Source organism: Carassius carassius, chromosome 1 (assembly GCF_963082965.1).
Source record: "Carassius carassius chromosome 1, fCarCar2.1, whole genome shotgun sequence".
In the NCBI taxonomy this organism is placed as follows: domain Eukaryota; kingdom Metazoa; phylum Chordata; class Actinopteri; order Cypriniformes; family Cyprinidae; genus Carassius; species Carassius carassius.
In genome coordinates, this window is record NC_081755.1 from 27,313,240 (window position 1) to 27,328,879 (window position 15,640).

A 15,640-nucleotide genomic window follows, 5' to 3' on the forward strand; every position below is an offset into this window, starting at 1 on the left:
TTTCTGACATTAATTGGGTTGATTTGGGGGTTCTTGATTTAAAATGTTGTTTTGCTTTTATAGACTGTTAAAATATATTTGTAAACATTTGATGTATTATTATTGTCCTATTATTATGTCACATTAATATATTTATAGCTATTGTGCATTTAAAGCCCTTTTTGATTCATTTTTGTTTAGAAAAAAATGTCCCTATCTTAACAGTTTATTTAAGGAAGTCTAAGTTTGTTTATTTCAAGAACCATTTATATGTATATTGGTTTTGTGGAGGGTTAAAATTCTTTGTTTCTTGCTTAGCTGGTGCTGTTTATGTTTTAATACCTAAACTAACTTTGACAAAGTACTATCATGATATAGTGAAAGTAAAAGAGCGTAAATTTAAATGCATGGCACATAAAAAGACAATTTTTTGGGTGGGGGGGGTGTCAAACATGAAATAAAAGAGACGGATAGATCACTCCTACAGTAATAAGCCCCTATATATCTGACCTGAACTCTACTGTGTCCAAAGGCTGTGAATGATAAGATAATATGGAGTTAATTTTCAACAGAGTCACTGGCGAGCATGGCAAAAAGCAAAACAGACAAACAACGATAAGCTGTGGTTTCTCTAGCAAAGAAATCCTGATCTGGGCAAGAAGGATGTTGAAAAGCAGAGAGATTTGTTAAGTTTTCATAGCTAAATGCATGTTGGCTCAGCCAATAACTTTGTAAATATTTACCATACAGAACACCTCACTCTCACATGATATGAGTTTGAGAGCCAAGGCAAACAGTCAAGGCTAAAGAGGGGAAAAAAAGAGAAGAAATCATACCAAAGAGATTAGGAAGAAGAAAGGTTTAGTTTTATTTGAGAAAACATAGAATCGACTCAGATTAAGAACTAGAGCACTATGGTTAGAGAGCAACAGATAAAAAGAGGGGGAAAAAACCTTGTAGTACAGTGTGTTCTGCCTAAAGATTGTTTATGGCTCTGGAAGAAGAAATACATTCTGTAATCTCTAACCTCTCCCATTTCTCACGTAGCTCATGCGTTCATGTACACAAGACTACGATGTGGAACATTTGAGTACAGTAGAAAAACTGAATATCACGTGCTCTTCCTCTGTCATTACAACAGCACAGAACCACAGCAGTCTTACTGTAAACTACCTCACCCAAAAATATCAGCAGTCATCATACAGACCTCCATACAACCTAAATTCTCTTGTAATGAGTAGAGAGCTTTATGGCCATATGTGCTACACTAGAGTGCAAAATGAGAGCATGCTGGGATTGTAAAACAACAAATACATTATACACAACCTGCTTAATAATAGACACAAGAGATTATAAAATTATACAGTATAGCAGCATAGTAAAAAAATGGGGTAGGATTTGAAACAATTTTCACTTAGAAATTGCTAGTAATTTGTAATGATTACAAAGAAACAGCAAACAACACACTGAATTAAACATTTTGAAGGAGAAAAAACTAAAATAGTCAGTCTGGTAAAATATATGGGTGAATTTGGGTAAATTGTTTTTTAAGACTGCATTTATTTGATCAAAAACTAGAATTGTTTTAGTTATTGCGTGAAATATCATTACAATCTATAATAACTGATTTCAAATGATAATGTATTTATAAATGCAATCTATTCCCAAACAGAGTTTTCATCAGCCATTATTCACGATTCTTTGATGAATAGAACATTTTATTTTTAAGTATTAATTCCTTTTGAATAGCTTTCAGTGGGGGAAAATGCTTTTTGCCTTCAGAATCTTGTATATTGCATCAGCAGGGACTAACAGGGCCATGCTAACTAGCAGAAAACCTTGAACATGCCCTTTGTTTTTGAGCAAATGTTTATTAAACAAAAAGAACAACAAAACATCACAAGACCAAAGGGAAATATATATATTGATACATATACAAAATGAACATTTATATATATATGAAGAGATCATCTCCACCAGGTTAACCTTGAACATGTCCTATAAAAATGTTATTTATGAACTGCAAATAGGGCGGAAGCTTTAGTCTGCTGTTCTTTGCTTTGATGGTGCAATAATGACTGCCCGACGGCAAAGAACAAAACAGCTTGTGGCCGGACTGCAGTGAATCTTGAATGATGGATTGGGCTTTCTTTTGCCAGTGGAGGATGTGGATATTGCCAGTTGTGGCAGATTGCATCATATGATCCTCTATGCTGATGACAGTAGCCACCATAGTGCATTTTGCTTGATTACACACACATTCAGTGAGTTTCTACAGCTCTTAGGCATGCATACAGCACTGACACACATAGAATAAACTGAATTAGAAAGGATAAGACATTGTGAATGTACTCACGCTACATTAAAAACAAAAGGCATTTATTTTGCTAGTTTTCTCAGCAGGTGCAATTCAAAGACAGTTTCCTATGATAGTCGGTCAAATTATATAATACCCTGTTTTGACAAACTAACTGTCTGGATCTCCAACAGTGAATAAGCAAACCATTTACTATGAAAATAAACATTCACGCAAAGGCTATTGAAATGAGTCTTGCACTCCCTAAAGACAACATTTTCTTTCAAATAGAGGAGGTTAGTGGGTCACAGTCCACTGAGGGACCTAAAAAGTGTAAATAAGAGAGACAAACATTAACTAAATTAATCTAATCTTTATCAGATATAAGTAAACACACTCAGACTGAGGGAGAAAGAGAGTTAGCTCATGAAAACAGAAATATTAGACTTATTGAAATGTTTAAAATGTGTTATGTCTTCCTGAAAAAAAAAGAACAGCATGGACAGAGAGTTAGCCATAAGTTTTGAGATCCATACCAAGTTAAAATTTGAAACAAAGGTGTAAGCTAAAACAAAAACACTGTCATCTGCTCTGCAGGACATCCTGTCTGGCAGTGGGTGATGTCTGCTGATAAAACATTAACTCACATCTGATGCAACTTTCCTTCTGGTCGTGTTGACCCATCCGAGGCGGGAGCTGAGGAATCGAGGGCGGAGCCACGTCTTTAAAAGAAGGCAACTTGCAGGCTTGTAAACAACGCTGAACTGAGGACAAGAAAGAGGACTTTAGAAACATCTATAACTGAACATCGCATATTTTTGTTGTGCAACTTGAGATTATCCGCTGTTAGCCTACTCTAGAAGTTTCACTAATCGCTGACAAAATGAGCAACCACGTAGACGTGAAAAACATTGAACCGACCACTTTTGAGGACCGCTACTACGACGAATATGAATATTATAACTTAACAGACCGTTATACCGGTAAGTTTGAAAACGCTTAATTATAATTATTAATGTTATTTTTATTAGGCAACTCTAAAATGTTTTTTAAAAGTTAAGTACTTTTGAGACTTGTGTATCTATAATGTTGCCATGACGGCTTTTTTTATGGACCTGGCAACACGAATTACCTTTTAAAAGGCTTTCGTTCATTATCGGCGTTGACTAGTTATTAGACTACTGACTGTGTGTGTGTGTGTGTGTGTGTGTGTGTGTGTGTGTGTGTGTGTGTGTGTGTGTGTGTGTGTTGACTACAGAGTGCGCTAGTCGCAAGGGCAGGACGAAGAAGGAGGCGAGCTGTAACACGAACAAACACAACCCTGGGGGACACGAGCGCAAAATCGTGGAGAAGCTCCAGAATGCTGAGAAGAAGTCCAAAGAGTGACGCAGAAGAGGTCCGTAATTAAAGCACCAAATCTGTCTACAGTCGTCAACATTTGAAGTGGATCGAAAAATTTAAAGTTGTCTGTATTGTTTTGGTTTCAGGACCACTCCCAATGTTGACGATTATAGCTTAACACCGAGAAGACCAAAACATGTTAATTGAATAATCATGTTTGTCTTGTAGATTGAATCGGACGGCTATTACTGGCAACCGACCACGGGTGTCTCTGCGGGAAACGGGCGCTGAGCTGCAGCGGGCCCCGGGCCAGACTGACCCGTGAAGCGAGGAGTTTTGTCAGACACCCCGCTCTTGTGTGTGTGGTGGTCCTGCAGAACCAGCACCTGTTCAGAGGAACCGATATGCTTGTGATGTTGAATGTGCGTTTTAAACGGATGCTTTGACCATGTTTGGTGTTTTGGAATGACATTTTAAAAGTTCTCCTCTTTTAATAAAGACCACTTTTTCCATTAAAATTTTACCTGAGATTTCTTTTAAGCCGTCCATTGATGATTTCCATCAAATAAATAAGGTGTATATATATATATATATATATATATATACACACACAGTATAGTGAGAGAGGGAGTTTTAAATCACAAATACGACATTACATATCCCTATTTTTTTTAAAGCAATTTTCATCAATGATCATTACATGAACAGGCATTTATCAAATTATTAAAATAATAGTTTCTTAAAAGTAACCATACTTCTCATATAGGATACAACTTTTTTTAAAATCTGGAATCTGAGGGTGCAGAAAAATCTAAATATTGAGAAAGTCGCCTTTAAAGTTGTCCAAATTAAGTTTTTAGCAATGCATATTACTGATCAAAAATTAAGTTTTGATACGTAGGAAATTTACTATATATATTAGTGGAACATGATCTTTACTCAATATCCTAATTATTTTTGGCATAAAGGAAAAATCAATCATTGGGACCCATGCAATGTATTGGTGGCTATTGCTACAAATATATCTGTGCTACTTATGAATGATTTTGTGGTACAAGGTCACGTTTAGCCTGTCATGTGTTTGACATTAAAGTCATATTCTAGGTGAAAATGATCTGTCACAGCAACATGTAACCCTCACAGAAAAAATATCTCATCACAAGAAAGAGGGCAGCAGTGAAGCAGTAAAGAGATGTAGAGCTGAATAAGGAGACGTGGAAATGAATTTTGCACAGAGGATTATCCAGAAACACCAAGTATCTAATTTAAGAGCATTTTGAAAAGCATGCGCATGAGTTCAAAGCAAAAATGACTGTCTTTATTAGTAGTCTTTTCAACAGCAGCAAGAAGTGGAATAAACAAATGCAAACACTACACCGGCACTTTTTTAATGCAGAGACTGTGTGCTTTTTGCAGTACATATATTGTATAACATATTTCATAAAAAATATTCTTCATATCCAGTCAAGTATTTGGTAAATTGGACACTGAAATGAAGAATTAAGTTAACACATACTCACAGGATGCACAACATCCAGACTTCATAACAGCAGCTTTTTAATGAACTGAAAAAGAAAATGAAGGAATATGAAATAAAAAAAATAAGTTATGGTAATGGTGAGTTATGTATGAGCTAAATGGAGTCCAAGTCCATAAATGTTGAAAGATCTATATTAGGCTCATTTAACATGTAGAGATATGCACACAGAACCAAATAATTAGATTAAAATTTAATCAGTCAGTAGATCACAGGATTCGGTAGGTTGATCAGATTTGAACTCCTTTTCTCTTTCCAAACGTGCGTTGCATTAAATCACCACATGAAGGTCATGAGTAAAGAGCTGCAGCCTAAAGGCTCAGAGAGGTTTACTGTAGGATATAAGCAACCAAAAAAAAAAACCAAGATCACTGAACAACAATGCAAGATTATTATGTAACATATCAAAATGTTGGAATATCTTGTATTTCACAATAAAATTATACATTTGAGGTAGCAGCACTCAGCAAATAATATTCACTAAGACAATATGCAAAACTGTCTGAAATATACATACAAAAATATACGTTTGAGAGGGATGGAAATTATACTCATATTAAAGAGCAGTTATACAACTTCATATTCATCTTGGTATATACACATACACTGGAAGGACAGAAATTGTTTCCACTACACCTCCCCCTTGCACTTTGCTTGTACCAAAACACAAGATAATCCATTTATGTCATTCTCCCACAGACAGACTGCAGCAGCGCAATCCGCTTTTTCTTCCTTTCCCATAATCACCTGAACAAGCAAGTACATATGGTTAGACATTTTCATGCAGAAATGTTAACATGCAACAGTCTTGGTCTGTGAATCCATATATATAAGAACGTTTCCAAGAAGTATATTGTTGAAATAATCCATGTGAGGTACTTATAATTGTATCTTAACTTTAAGGAAAATTCAAATTTCCTACCAGATTTGGAGAAATGTAGAACTGCATCATTTGCTCACCAATGGATCCTCTGCAGTGAATGGGTGCCATCAGAACGAGAGTCCAAACAGCTGATAAAAACATCACAGTTATCCACAAGTCATCCATACCACTCAGTTAACATCTTGTGAAAATCTGCATGTTTTTAATAAAAAATTCCATCAAGACATTTTTATCTTCAAACCATTACTTCCAGCAAAAGATATTCCTCCATCCATAATATTGCTTTCTCTAATCTGAATCAGGAGATAAACATAAACAGTTAAGCACCATTTAAAAGGTGATGGACTATTTCACTGGAGGAAGCATTATTATGGATTATATGTATACTTTTAGGCCAGAAACGACAGTTTAAAGTTAAAACACTTTAATGTTAGATTTGTTTTTTTACAAACATGCAGCTTTTCACTTCAAAATATGTTAACTGATGGACTGTAGTTGTGTGGACTACTTGTAGATTATTGTTATATTTTTATCAGCTATTTGGAGACTCATTCTGACGGCACCCATTCACTGCAGAAGATTAATTTGGTGAGCAAGTGATGTAATGCTACATTTATCCAAATCTGCTCCAATGAAGAATTAAACTCATCTACACCATGAATGTAGAAATAAATAAAGTGAGTAAATGTAATGAAAATTAAAAAGTTTCATTTTTGGATGAATTATTACTTTCAGCACTGGACTTCATTTCCAAATGGGAAATGGGAAATGGGTGAATTTTAGATGAAGTGTATTAAAAATAGATGCAGATGTAATAGAGTATCAGTAACTTTGTGGAGTAGTTTTAAAATTACATTTAAAGTATTGTGTTCATCCCTTCATCTCTCATTCTATTTACTTCCATCGTATCGCTAGGGGTAGAGAAGCTCCTCTTGTTGCCTAGCAACAAGTCTTTGGAAATTCCAAAAGAGACAACAGAGACCATAGTCTACCTCTCCTCATGGTGCATGTATGTGTTTGTGTGTGAGTGTGAGTGTGTGTGTGTGTGTGTGTGTGTAAGTGAAGACGGATGGGTGCAAAGAGTGCGCATAGAGTCAGAAACTCTGATCCGTATATCAGACATGCAGGTGCGCAAGTGTGTGTTCGTGTGCTTGTTTGTGCATTTGTATGAATGTCTTTTTGGTTTGAACATCTGGCAGGCTCCTGCTGTTGCAGTAAGAATGTGCGGTGGAGACGGCATGACTTGTCAGCTGGTTTGAGAGTGTATGTGTGAGCAGTCATGTATGAGACCACTTGGGTCAGCACCTGTGTGTATGAGAGAGTGTGTTTAGACATAGCACACTTGATCCCTCACTATCTGCACACACGGTCAATGTGCTAATGTGCCTGTCACCATACTTCTCATTATATGGTCATGCCCGTTAGTCTTCCTTTATGTGTGTGTGTGTACACACATGTGAAAGAGTGTGTCTGCTCTTCAGGGGGTCTCAGCACCCTGTTTTTCTATTAGCCTCTATATACATTGTAGAAAAGTGATGTTTTCCCAAATATATGCACAATTACAAATGTGATTTTGATTTTATGCAAAAATGCAATATTGTGTTACATTTTAATTGTAATATTCTGTTTTTGTGTCCCTGAACAACATACAGATGTGTTTTTGTTACAGAATGAATTTGAGTTTTTGAATGAATCGAGTGATTTCGTGAAGCATTCATGAAGATTAATATGCTTAATTTCTGAATGAATCAGAATCGATAAGAATCAACAGAATCGTTAATCGCTTAAATCAACGACTGAATGAATTACTGCCACCTACTCGTAGTTTTAGTTGATTTATTTCACTAATTCCATTCAAAAAGTGAAACTAGTATATTATATTAATTCACACAGACTGATATATTTCAAATGTTTATTTCTTTTAATTTTGATGTTTATTACTGACAACTAAGGAAAATCACAAATTCAGTATCTCAGAAAATTTGAATATTGTGAAAAGTTTCAATATTGAAGACACCTGGTGCCACGCTCTAATCAACTAATTAACTCAAAACTAGTCTCTCAGTCTAGTTCTGAAGGCTACACAATCATGGGGAAGACTGCTGACTTGACAGTTGTCCAAAAGACGACCTCTGACACCTTGCACAAGGAGGGCAAGACACAAAATGTCATTGCAAAAGATGCTGGCTGTTCACAGAGCTCTGTGTCCAAGCACATTAATAGAGAGGCGAAGGGAAGGAAAAGATGTGGTAGAAAAAAGTGTACAAGCAATAGGTATAACCGCACCCTGGAGAGGATTGTGAAACAAAACCCATTCAAAAATGTGGTGGAGATTCACAAATAGTGGACTGCAGCTGGAGTCAGTGCTTCAAGAACCACTACGCACAGACGTATGTAAGACATGGGTTTCAGCTGTCGCATTCCTTGTGTCAAGCCACTCTTGAACAACAGACAGCGTCAGAAGCGGCTTAAGACAAAAAGGACTGGACTGCTGCTGAGTGGTCCAAAGTTATGTTCTCTGATGAAAGTAAATTTTGCATTTCCTTTGGAAATCAGGGTCCCAGAGTCTGGAGGAAGAGAGGAGAGGCACACAATCCACGTTGCTTGAGGTCTAGTGTAAAGTTTCCACAGTAAGTGATGGTTTGGGGTGCCATGTCATCTGCTGGTGTTGGTCCACTGTGTTTTCTGAGGTCCAAGCTCAACACAGCTGTATACCAGGAAGTTTTAGAGCACTTCATGCTTCCTGCTGCTGACCAACTTTATGGAGATGCAGATTTCATTTTCCAACAGGACTTGGCACCTGCACACAGTGCCAAAGCTACCAGTACCTGGTTTGAAGGACCTTGGTATCCCTGTTCTTAATTGACCAGCAAACTTTCCTTCTATGGGGTATTGTGAAGAGGAAGATGTGATATGCCAGACCCAAGAATGCAGAAGAGCTGAAGGACACTATCAGAGCAACCTGGGCTCTCATAACATCTGAGCAGTGCCACAGACTGATCGACTCCATGCCACGCCGCATTGCTGCAGTAATTCAGGCAAAAGAAGCCTCAACTAAGTACATGCTGTACATGTACAGTGCTGTACATGCTCATACTTTTTATTTTCATACTTTTCAGTTGGCCAAGATTTCTAAAAATCCTTTCTTTGTATTGGTCTTAAGTTATATTGTAATTTTCTGAGATACTGAATTTGGGATTTTCCTTAGTTGTCAGTTATAATTATCAAAATTAAAAGAAATAAACATTTGAAATATATCAGTCTGTGTGTAATGAACGAATATAATATAGAAGTTTCACTTTTTGAACGGAATTAGTGAAATAAATCAACTTTCTGATGCACCTCTATATATATATATATATATATATATAGGCATTTTCTCCTTTATTATGATTGGATAGCTCAGAGCTGACAGGAAGTGAAGTGGAAGAGAGATAGAGGGTGGAATCGGGAAAGGTTCTTGTGTCAAGGATTCAAACTTGGCATGCCTGTCGCGCAACGGCACTGTATGATTCATATTAGTTTCATATTTAGAGTATCATTTAATAAAAAAAAAAAAATTGAATAGTCATTTTTTTCTAGGTTACTTAACTTATTTTCTCGTCTATTAAATGTTTTTCTCATTTTACACAACAATGAATAAAATTAATTTGAGGGTACTATCTCATCCCAAATTGATGTGTTATGAATTTGCAATTAATCGGCATAAAAAAACCTGTTTCTAAAAAAACTACACATGCTGTAGCTCATGCTAATGTATTCAGTCAGCCCTGATATTTAAAAAACACGCACAAGTAATATGTGTTTATTTTTTTAGTGCTTTAATGCCACTTAGTCATTCCAATCTGCTGGCTGTTTTCTGTTCACCTTCTGGCTCTGGTCTTCCCATACCCTACTTCTCTTCTCCTGGTGCTCTTTCTCACATGTTATTTGTACCAAACCAATTATCCATCAGTTTCCTTCTCTCTCCATCATAACCTGTAACTTGTTTTCTTTCTGCTCAGTAAGCAGCTGGTTTACAGTGCTAGGCTGAAATAATGATACTCGGCCTTATTAGACTCTAATGGCCTTTAATTAATTGAGAGGATAACAATCCAGTTTTAATTTCATACACATTAATGTGCAAAGCACTTAGACCCTCCTTGCCTTTCCTTCTCCCCGAACCCCACCCACCCATCAATACCAACCCCCATCCTCTCCTTATCGAACGCATCCCCGTTTGAAGATGCTTTTCTCTCCTCTGCTATCTGACAGGACAGGAATTCAGATACAGAGTCCAATTAACTCTCAATTTGAGTTTTGTTTGACTAAAAGAGAAACGTGAGAGTGTGAAGTGAACAGCATGGATTCTAGTGCACTTCAGTATGTTGTGCCGCCACTTATTACCATGGTAACAGCCAGGTCAAGTTTAGGGGACATGACATCATCGCTTTGATGTCTGTTAGTGTCAATGTCACTGTCACTCAAAAGAAACAGCGGCTCTCCACTTTATCTCTCTTCTGTCCTTTCTTTGTTTTCTTCTGTGCAACACTGAAAGCTTAAGCTGACTCCTCATTTAATTCCATTCAGTCACATTCTCATTCAAAATAAAACTGTCAGGAAAATCAACCCTTGTGTGTTGAGTGTATGTGAGTCTTCTTTTTTGTTTTGAAACAGACAAATTTAAAAAGAAGTGTTATGTAATCAGTTGCACTTGAGAGCTCACACAGAAAACTAATTTGAATTTGAAAGGATGAGGTGCTAAATTATCACAGTTCTCTGTGCAGTACATTTATTTCCAGTTCATTTGTCTCCTCAAACTAGACAGTATGTTAACATATTGTTTAAATGTCTGTAAATGTGTTTTTTTTTTTTGCCACGTCCCAAGCTTATATATATATTATATATATATGATATAATATTCCCTTAAAGTCAACTAAAGTTATCCATTAAACATGAAATGCTTGATATGTTATACTGTTGAACCTGCTGATTCTGATGATACCTGATATGTAATTAAACATCTATTAACACGAATGCAAATTATTATTTTGCCTGATAACATTGTCTGATGAAGTCACATGGCTTGACACATTAATTTTGGTCAAAAAATGCTATAAAAATATTCTGCTATTAGAACTACAAATGTGTGCCAACATTTCACATAACATAACATCACATAACATGAGGCAGTCAAACTAAATGTCAGCAGCCTCTTGGTACTCAGCAAAAAGTAAAAAAGGGGGGTTTCCAGCCTTATATAGCTATATGTTTTTATATATATATTTGAAGATTAATTTATGTTTTAACTAGTGCTGTCAAATAGATAAATTGTGATTAATTGTATCCAAAATAAAAGTTTGTTTACATAATATATGTGTGTGTGTGTGTGTGTGTGCATTGTAAAATGGCCCAAACCATGATACTACCACCACCATGTTTCACAGATGGGAAAAGATTTTTATGCTGGAATGCAGTGTTTTTCTTTCTCCAAACATAAGCTGCTCATTTAAACCAAAAAGCTCTATTTTGTTCTTATCCACAAAACATTTCTCCAGTATTCCTCTGGCTTGTCCACTTGATCTTCATCTTCATCAAGCAGGGAGCGATGTTCTTTTAGGAGAGCAGTGGCTTTCTTCTTGCGACTGTGTCAAGCACACCATGGTTGTTCAGTGTTCTCCTGATGATGGGCTCATAAACATTGACATTAGCCAATGTGATAAAGGCCTTTAGTTGCTTAAAGTTAACCCGCAGGCCTTTGAAACCTATTGGACTTTTACAAGTCTTGTTTTTAGAGTGATCTTTGTTGGTGGACCACTCCTGGGGAGGTTAATAGTGGTCTTGAATTCCTCCATTTGTACACAATCTGTCTGAGTGTGGATTTGTGGAGTCCAAACTCTTTAGAGATGGCTTTGTAACTTCTTCTAGACTGATGAACAACATCAACTCTTTTTTTCTGAGATCTTCAGAGATCTCCTTTGTTTTTATGCCATGATACACTTCCACAAACATGACCCAACTTTGATAGATCCCTGTTCTTTAAATAAAACAGGGCACACACTGACACCTGATAGTCACCTCACTGATTACTGAACAGATGGACTCTAATTTCACCTTCAAATTAACAGCTAATCCTAGAGATTCACATACTTTTGCCACTCGCAGATATGTAACACTGGATCATTTTCCTGAATAAATAAATGACAAAGTATATATTTTAATCTCTTTTGTTATACTGGGTTCTCTTTGTCAACTTTCAGGACTTTGAATATTTCAAGACATGAATATCTGATGATTTTTTTGGTGTTATATTTATGCAGAAATATAGACAATTCTGAAGGGTTCAGCAACTTTCAAGCAGCACTGTATATATTTAAGAAAGATATATATATATATATATATATATATATATATATATGTGTGTGTGTGTGTGTGTGTGTATCATTAAATATATACATGCATGTATACACACATTGCAATTAATCAATTTGACAGCACACTAATTTTAACATGTTTTGGGGCAAACTGGAATACAAAATAACTTGACAAAGTTTCATATTTCATAGAAATATATTTTATAGGGTTAGGGTTAGGCACTAATGCACTTGTGGACTTTACACTAATTGTAACATGTCCACAAAAGGTGAAAAAAATGCATTTTATACAGTATTAAATCATTAAATCCCGTAGCATTACTGAGCAAGGACAGTTTCCATTGTTGCATTTCTATAAAACTTAGAAATACATTTTGAAGTCACCCTCAAACCCACAAACATTTGGCATTTCTGAAAAGCACATGTTCTTTTTAATATGCACCAGGTCTTAAAACCAGAAGCTAAATCCAATAAAAACAAGATGAAAATCAATGGATGTGTCTCAGGAAGATGGTTGACCTATAAAACTCATTCTCTTTGATTCAATGTGCAGAGAAATACACACCAAACCCTTCTTTTAAATCACCAAAACCACGTCACAACAGCTCTTAAAGAAGCAACAACATATTGCCTAATATTTTGTGCAGGATTTAATGATGACATTGACAGATAAGGCCTATCCTGTGATAGCGATCACGTAATATCCGCACGCTGCAAGTTAAGAAATATGAATCATAGCCAAAGCAACAAAACCCATGCAGTCAACGTCACTAGCCTTTGAACACCACTAGTTGCATTCTTCTTAATTGCAACTCTAGTTCTCCACAATGAGAAACTACCCCATGCCTTTTCTGATCAAGTGCTGCCGCAACACTACCACTTGACCTCTACGGCTTACAATAAATGAATAGAACCTAATTAGAGCAGTTCAGTTAGACATTGATCCGAGTATGTTAACAGCAGTGCGTTCTTGGATAAAAAGATCACGTACTGAGGCTGAGGGGCTGATCGGTAGCGTGAGGCTGGTTAATTGGGATGGCAGGCCTGCGCAGTAGCAGGAGGCATTCTTCACCGTGTACTATCTGCACGGCTTTCATTACATCTGAGCCGCAGAGCCTCTCTGATCAGCGTGATAGCATCTTAAAAAGAGTTGTATTAAAAGAGGGGCACAACACAAACAATTTCACAAGCAGCCAATATAATATGCTACACACCTGCCAAAGAGGCAGAAGAGCCAAGGTGATACAAAAGAAAGAGAAGGATCATATTGCACAAAAATATTCTCATTCTCTCCGTCTCAATCGCATATATTTAAGCGTGCCAGAGAAAGACACAAAAATCCTTTGGGAGGAGATGGAAAGAATAGGGGGGAGACAGAGGGGTGGGAGTGAGTGGGAAGAGAAAAGGGTGGAATGCATAGAAAAAAGAAGGGGATCAAGCCAGGAGAGATTTTTAATGAGGAAAAACGCACAAATGAAGGACTGCTCATGCTACAGACCCTCTTTTATCCCCCCAGACTCGAGCCAGAGAGTTAGACAGAGAGTTAAGACGGAATACGTGTGTTCTGATATTGTATTGTGTGTGTAGGAGTGTGTGTTCTCACGCATGTATCATTAGGCGTCATTAGAGCAAATTATATGGAAGGAGAGAGACAGATGCTGCCCTTGGCACATGTAACTGCACGGACAGCAGCTAAGACCACAGAAACACAACATGCATAAACACACACTAGCATGCAGAAATGCACGCAAATCACTTATACTGTATAGAAACAGTATTTATGAATAGGGATAAAGGGATAGTTCCCGCTATCTTCCTCTCTGTCATACTGTGCAGTGTGTTTGCAGTATTATTTTAGTCTACATGCATTAATTGTCTCTGTCAACATTAATAAGCAGGGCTTCTTTATCAGTGACTGTATTAGAGTCATCTTAGGGGACCTAGGGATGTTTCATCTTAAAACAAGAATTCTGTCATCATTTACTCATCCTCGACTTCCAGATCTGTAAAACTGAATGTCTTCTGTGGACATCAAAAGAAGATATTTAGAAAAATGACTCCACCAAGTGATTTTTTTTGTCCATACAATCAAGTTCAAAAATCTAAATATTCTTAAATCAAGACAGACTATACAAACAATTATAATTTTACCTGCAATAGACTATACAAATTCTACAGTAAAAACAAGTTAACGGTAAGTCCTTTACTCTTGCAAGTTTACAGTAAAATACTGTTAAAATATATAAAGTTTTTTTGTAAAAAGGTAATCTTATAATTACGGTGGTTGTTATTGCAAATGTTAAAAGCAGAATCAGCTTTTTTGATTATTTTGTGAATTACAGATTTAAACAAAAATGTAAAAGGTTAATCTACATAGTTTACTTTTTACTGTATTTTCACATAATTATTCTGGTTACCTCAGATGCCAGCTGTTTTTTCCTGTAATTATGTTCTGTTATTGTTGTTGTTGTTGTTTGTGCATTTACAAAAAAAAATAAAATAAAGAAAAAGAAAATAAAAAAACAGAATAAAAACAGAAAAAGAAAATAAATTACTTTACAAATAAGTAATACAAAGTAAGTAAACTTTTCAAAATTTTTCTACATTTTTGCTTAAAACAAAACAAAAGCAAACAAAAAAAAAACTCTCAGTGTGGGAAAAATCATTTTGTTTTCCATTTGATTTAAGTTTCTTTTTCTGATCCCATTGTTGTTGTTTTTTTCCTCAGAAAACAAGACTTATAAATATGATGTAAATTTTCTTCTCAAGTAAATGTTTCTTTAAGAATTTGTAGATATTTGTAATATAAAACAAGACAAAAATACTAGTAAGTAGTTTTTCTTTGGCATTGCACTGCATTGCAGTGTTGTTTTTCACTCCATTGACTTTCATTATATGGACAAAAAACATATTTTCCACAATGCCATACAGGTTTGAAATGACATAAGAGTGAGTAAACGGTGACAAAATTAATATTTTTTAGGTTAACTATCCCTTAATGGTAATTCTAATCCTTCATACAGGCAGTAATAAAAAGCCCTGCTTATTAATGTTGACAGCAGAGATTAATGCATGTAGACTAAAATAATATCGCAAACACACTGCACACTGACAGAGAGAGAAAGAGAGCGAGAGAGAGAGAGAGAGAGAGAGAGAGAGACTACAACAACAAACAGAAAACATGCCCACAGGAAATGGAATTAGCCATCGTGCAAGTGAAATTGTAACACATGTGGCTCAGTCCAAACACA

The 15,640-nt window shown here is 36.0% G+C and overlaps 1 protein-coding gene and 1 long non-coding RNA gene across 3 annotated transcripts; one reads left to right on the plus strand and one right to left on the minus strand.

The window, feature by feature from the left end:
• Positions 1-823: 823 nt before the first annotated feature.
• Positions 824-3,047, minus strand: LOC132143492 (uncharacterized). The gene is made up of 2 exons (XR_009434252.1): positions 2,923-3,047; positions 824-2,599 (listed from the first exon to the last, which is right to left on the minus strand). It is a non-coding gene; the product is annotated as an uncharacterized LOC132143492 (long non-coding RNA).
• Positions 3,003-4,134, plus strand: LOC132143484 (nuclear protein 1-like). 2 transcript variants are annotated; one of them, XM_059553743.1, is made up of 3 exons: positions 3,003-3,258; positions 3,534-3,671; positions 3,763-4,134. In XM_059553743.1, the coding sequence occupies exons 1-2, from the start codon at positions 3,159-3,161 to the stop codon at positions 3,659-3,661; spliced, it is 228 nt and encodes a 75-aa protein (XP_059409726.1). In that variant the 5' UTR covers positions 3,003-3,158; the 3' UTR covers positions 3,662-3,671; positions 3,763-4,134. The 2 variants fall into 2 exon arrangements, with proteins under 2 accessions (XP_059409726.1, XP_059409717.1); XM_059553734.1 differs by having other exon boundaries at positions 3,013-3,258; positions 3,845-4,134.
• The last annotated feature ends 11,506 nt before the right edge of the window (positions 4,135-15,640 follow it).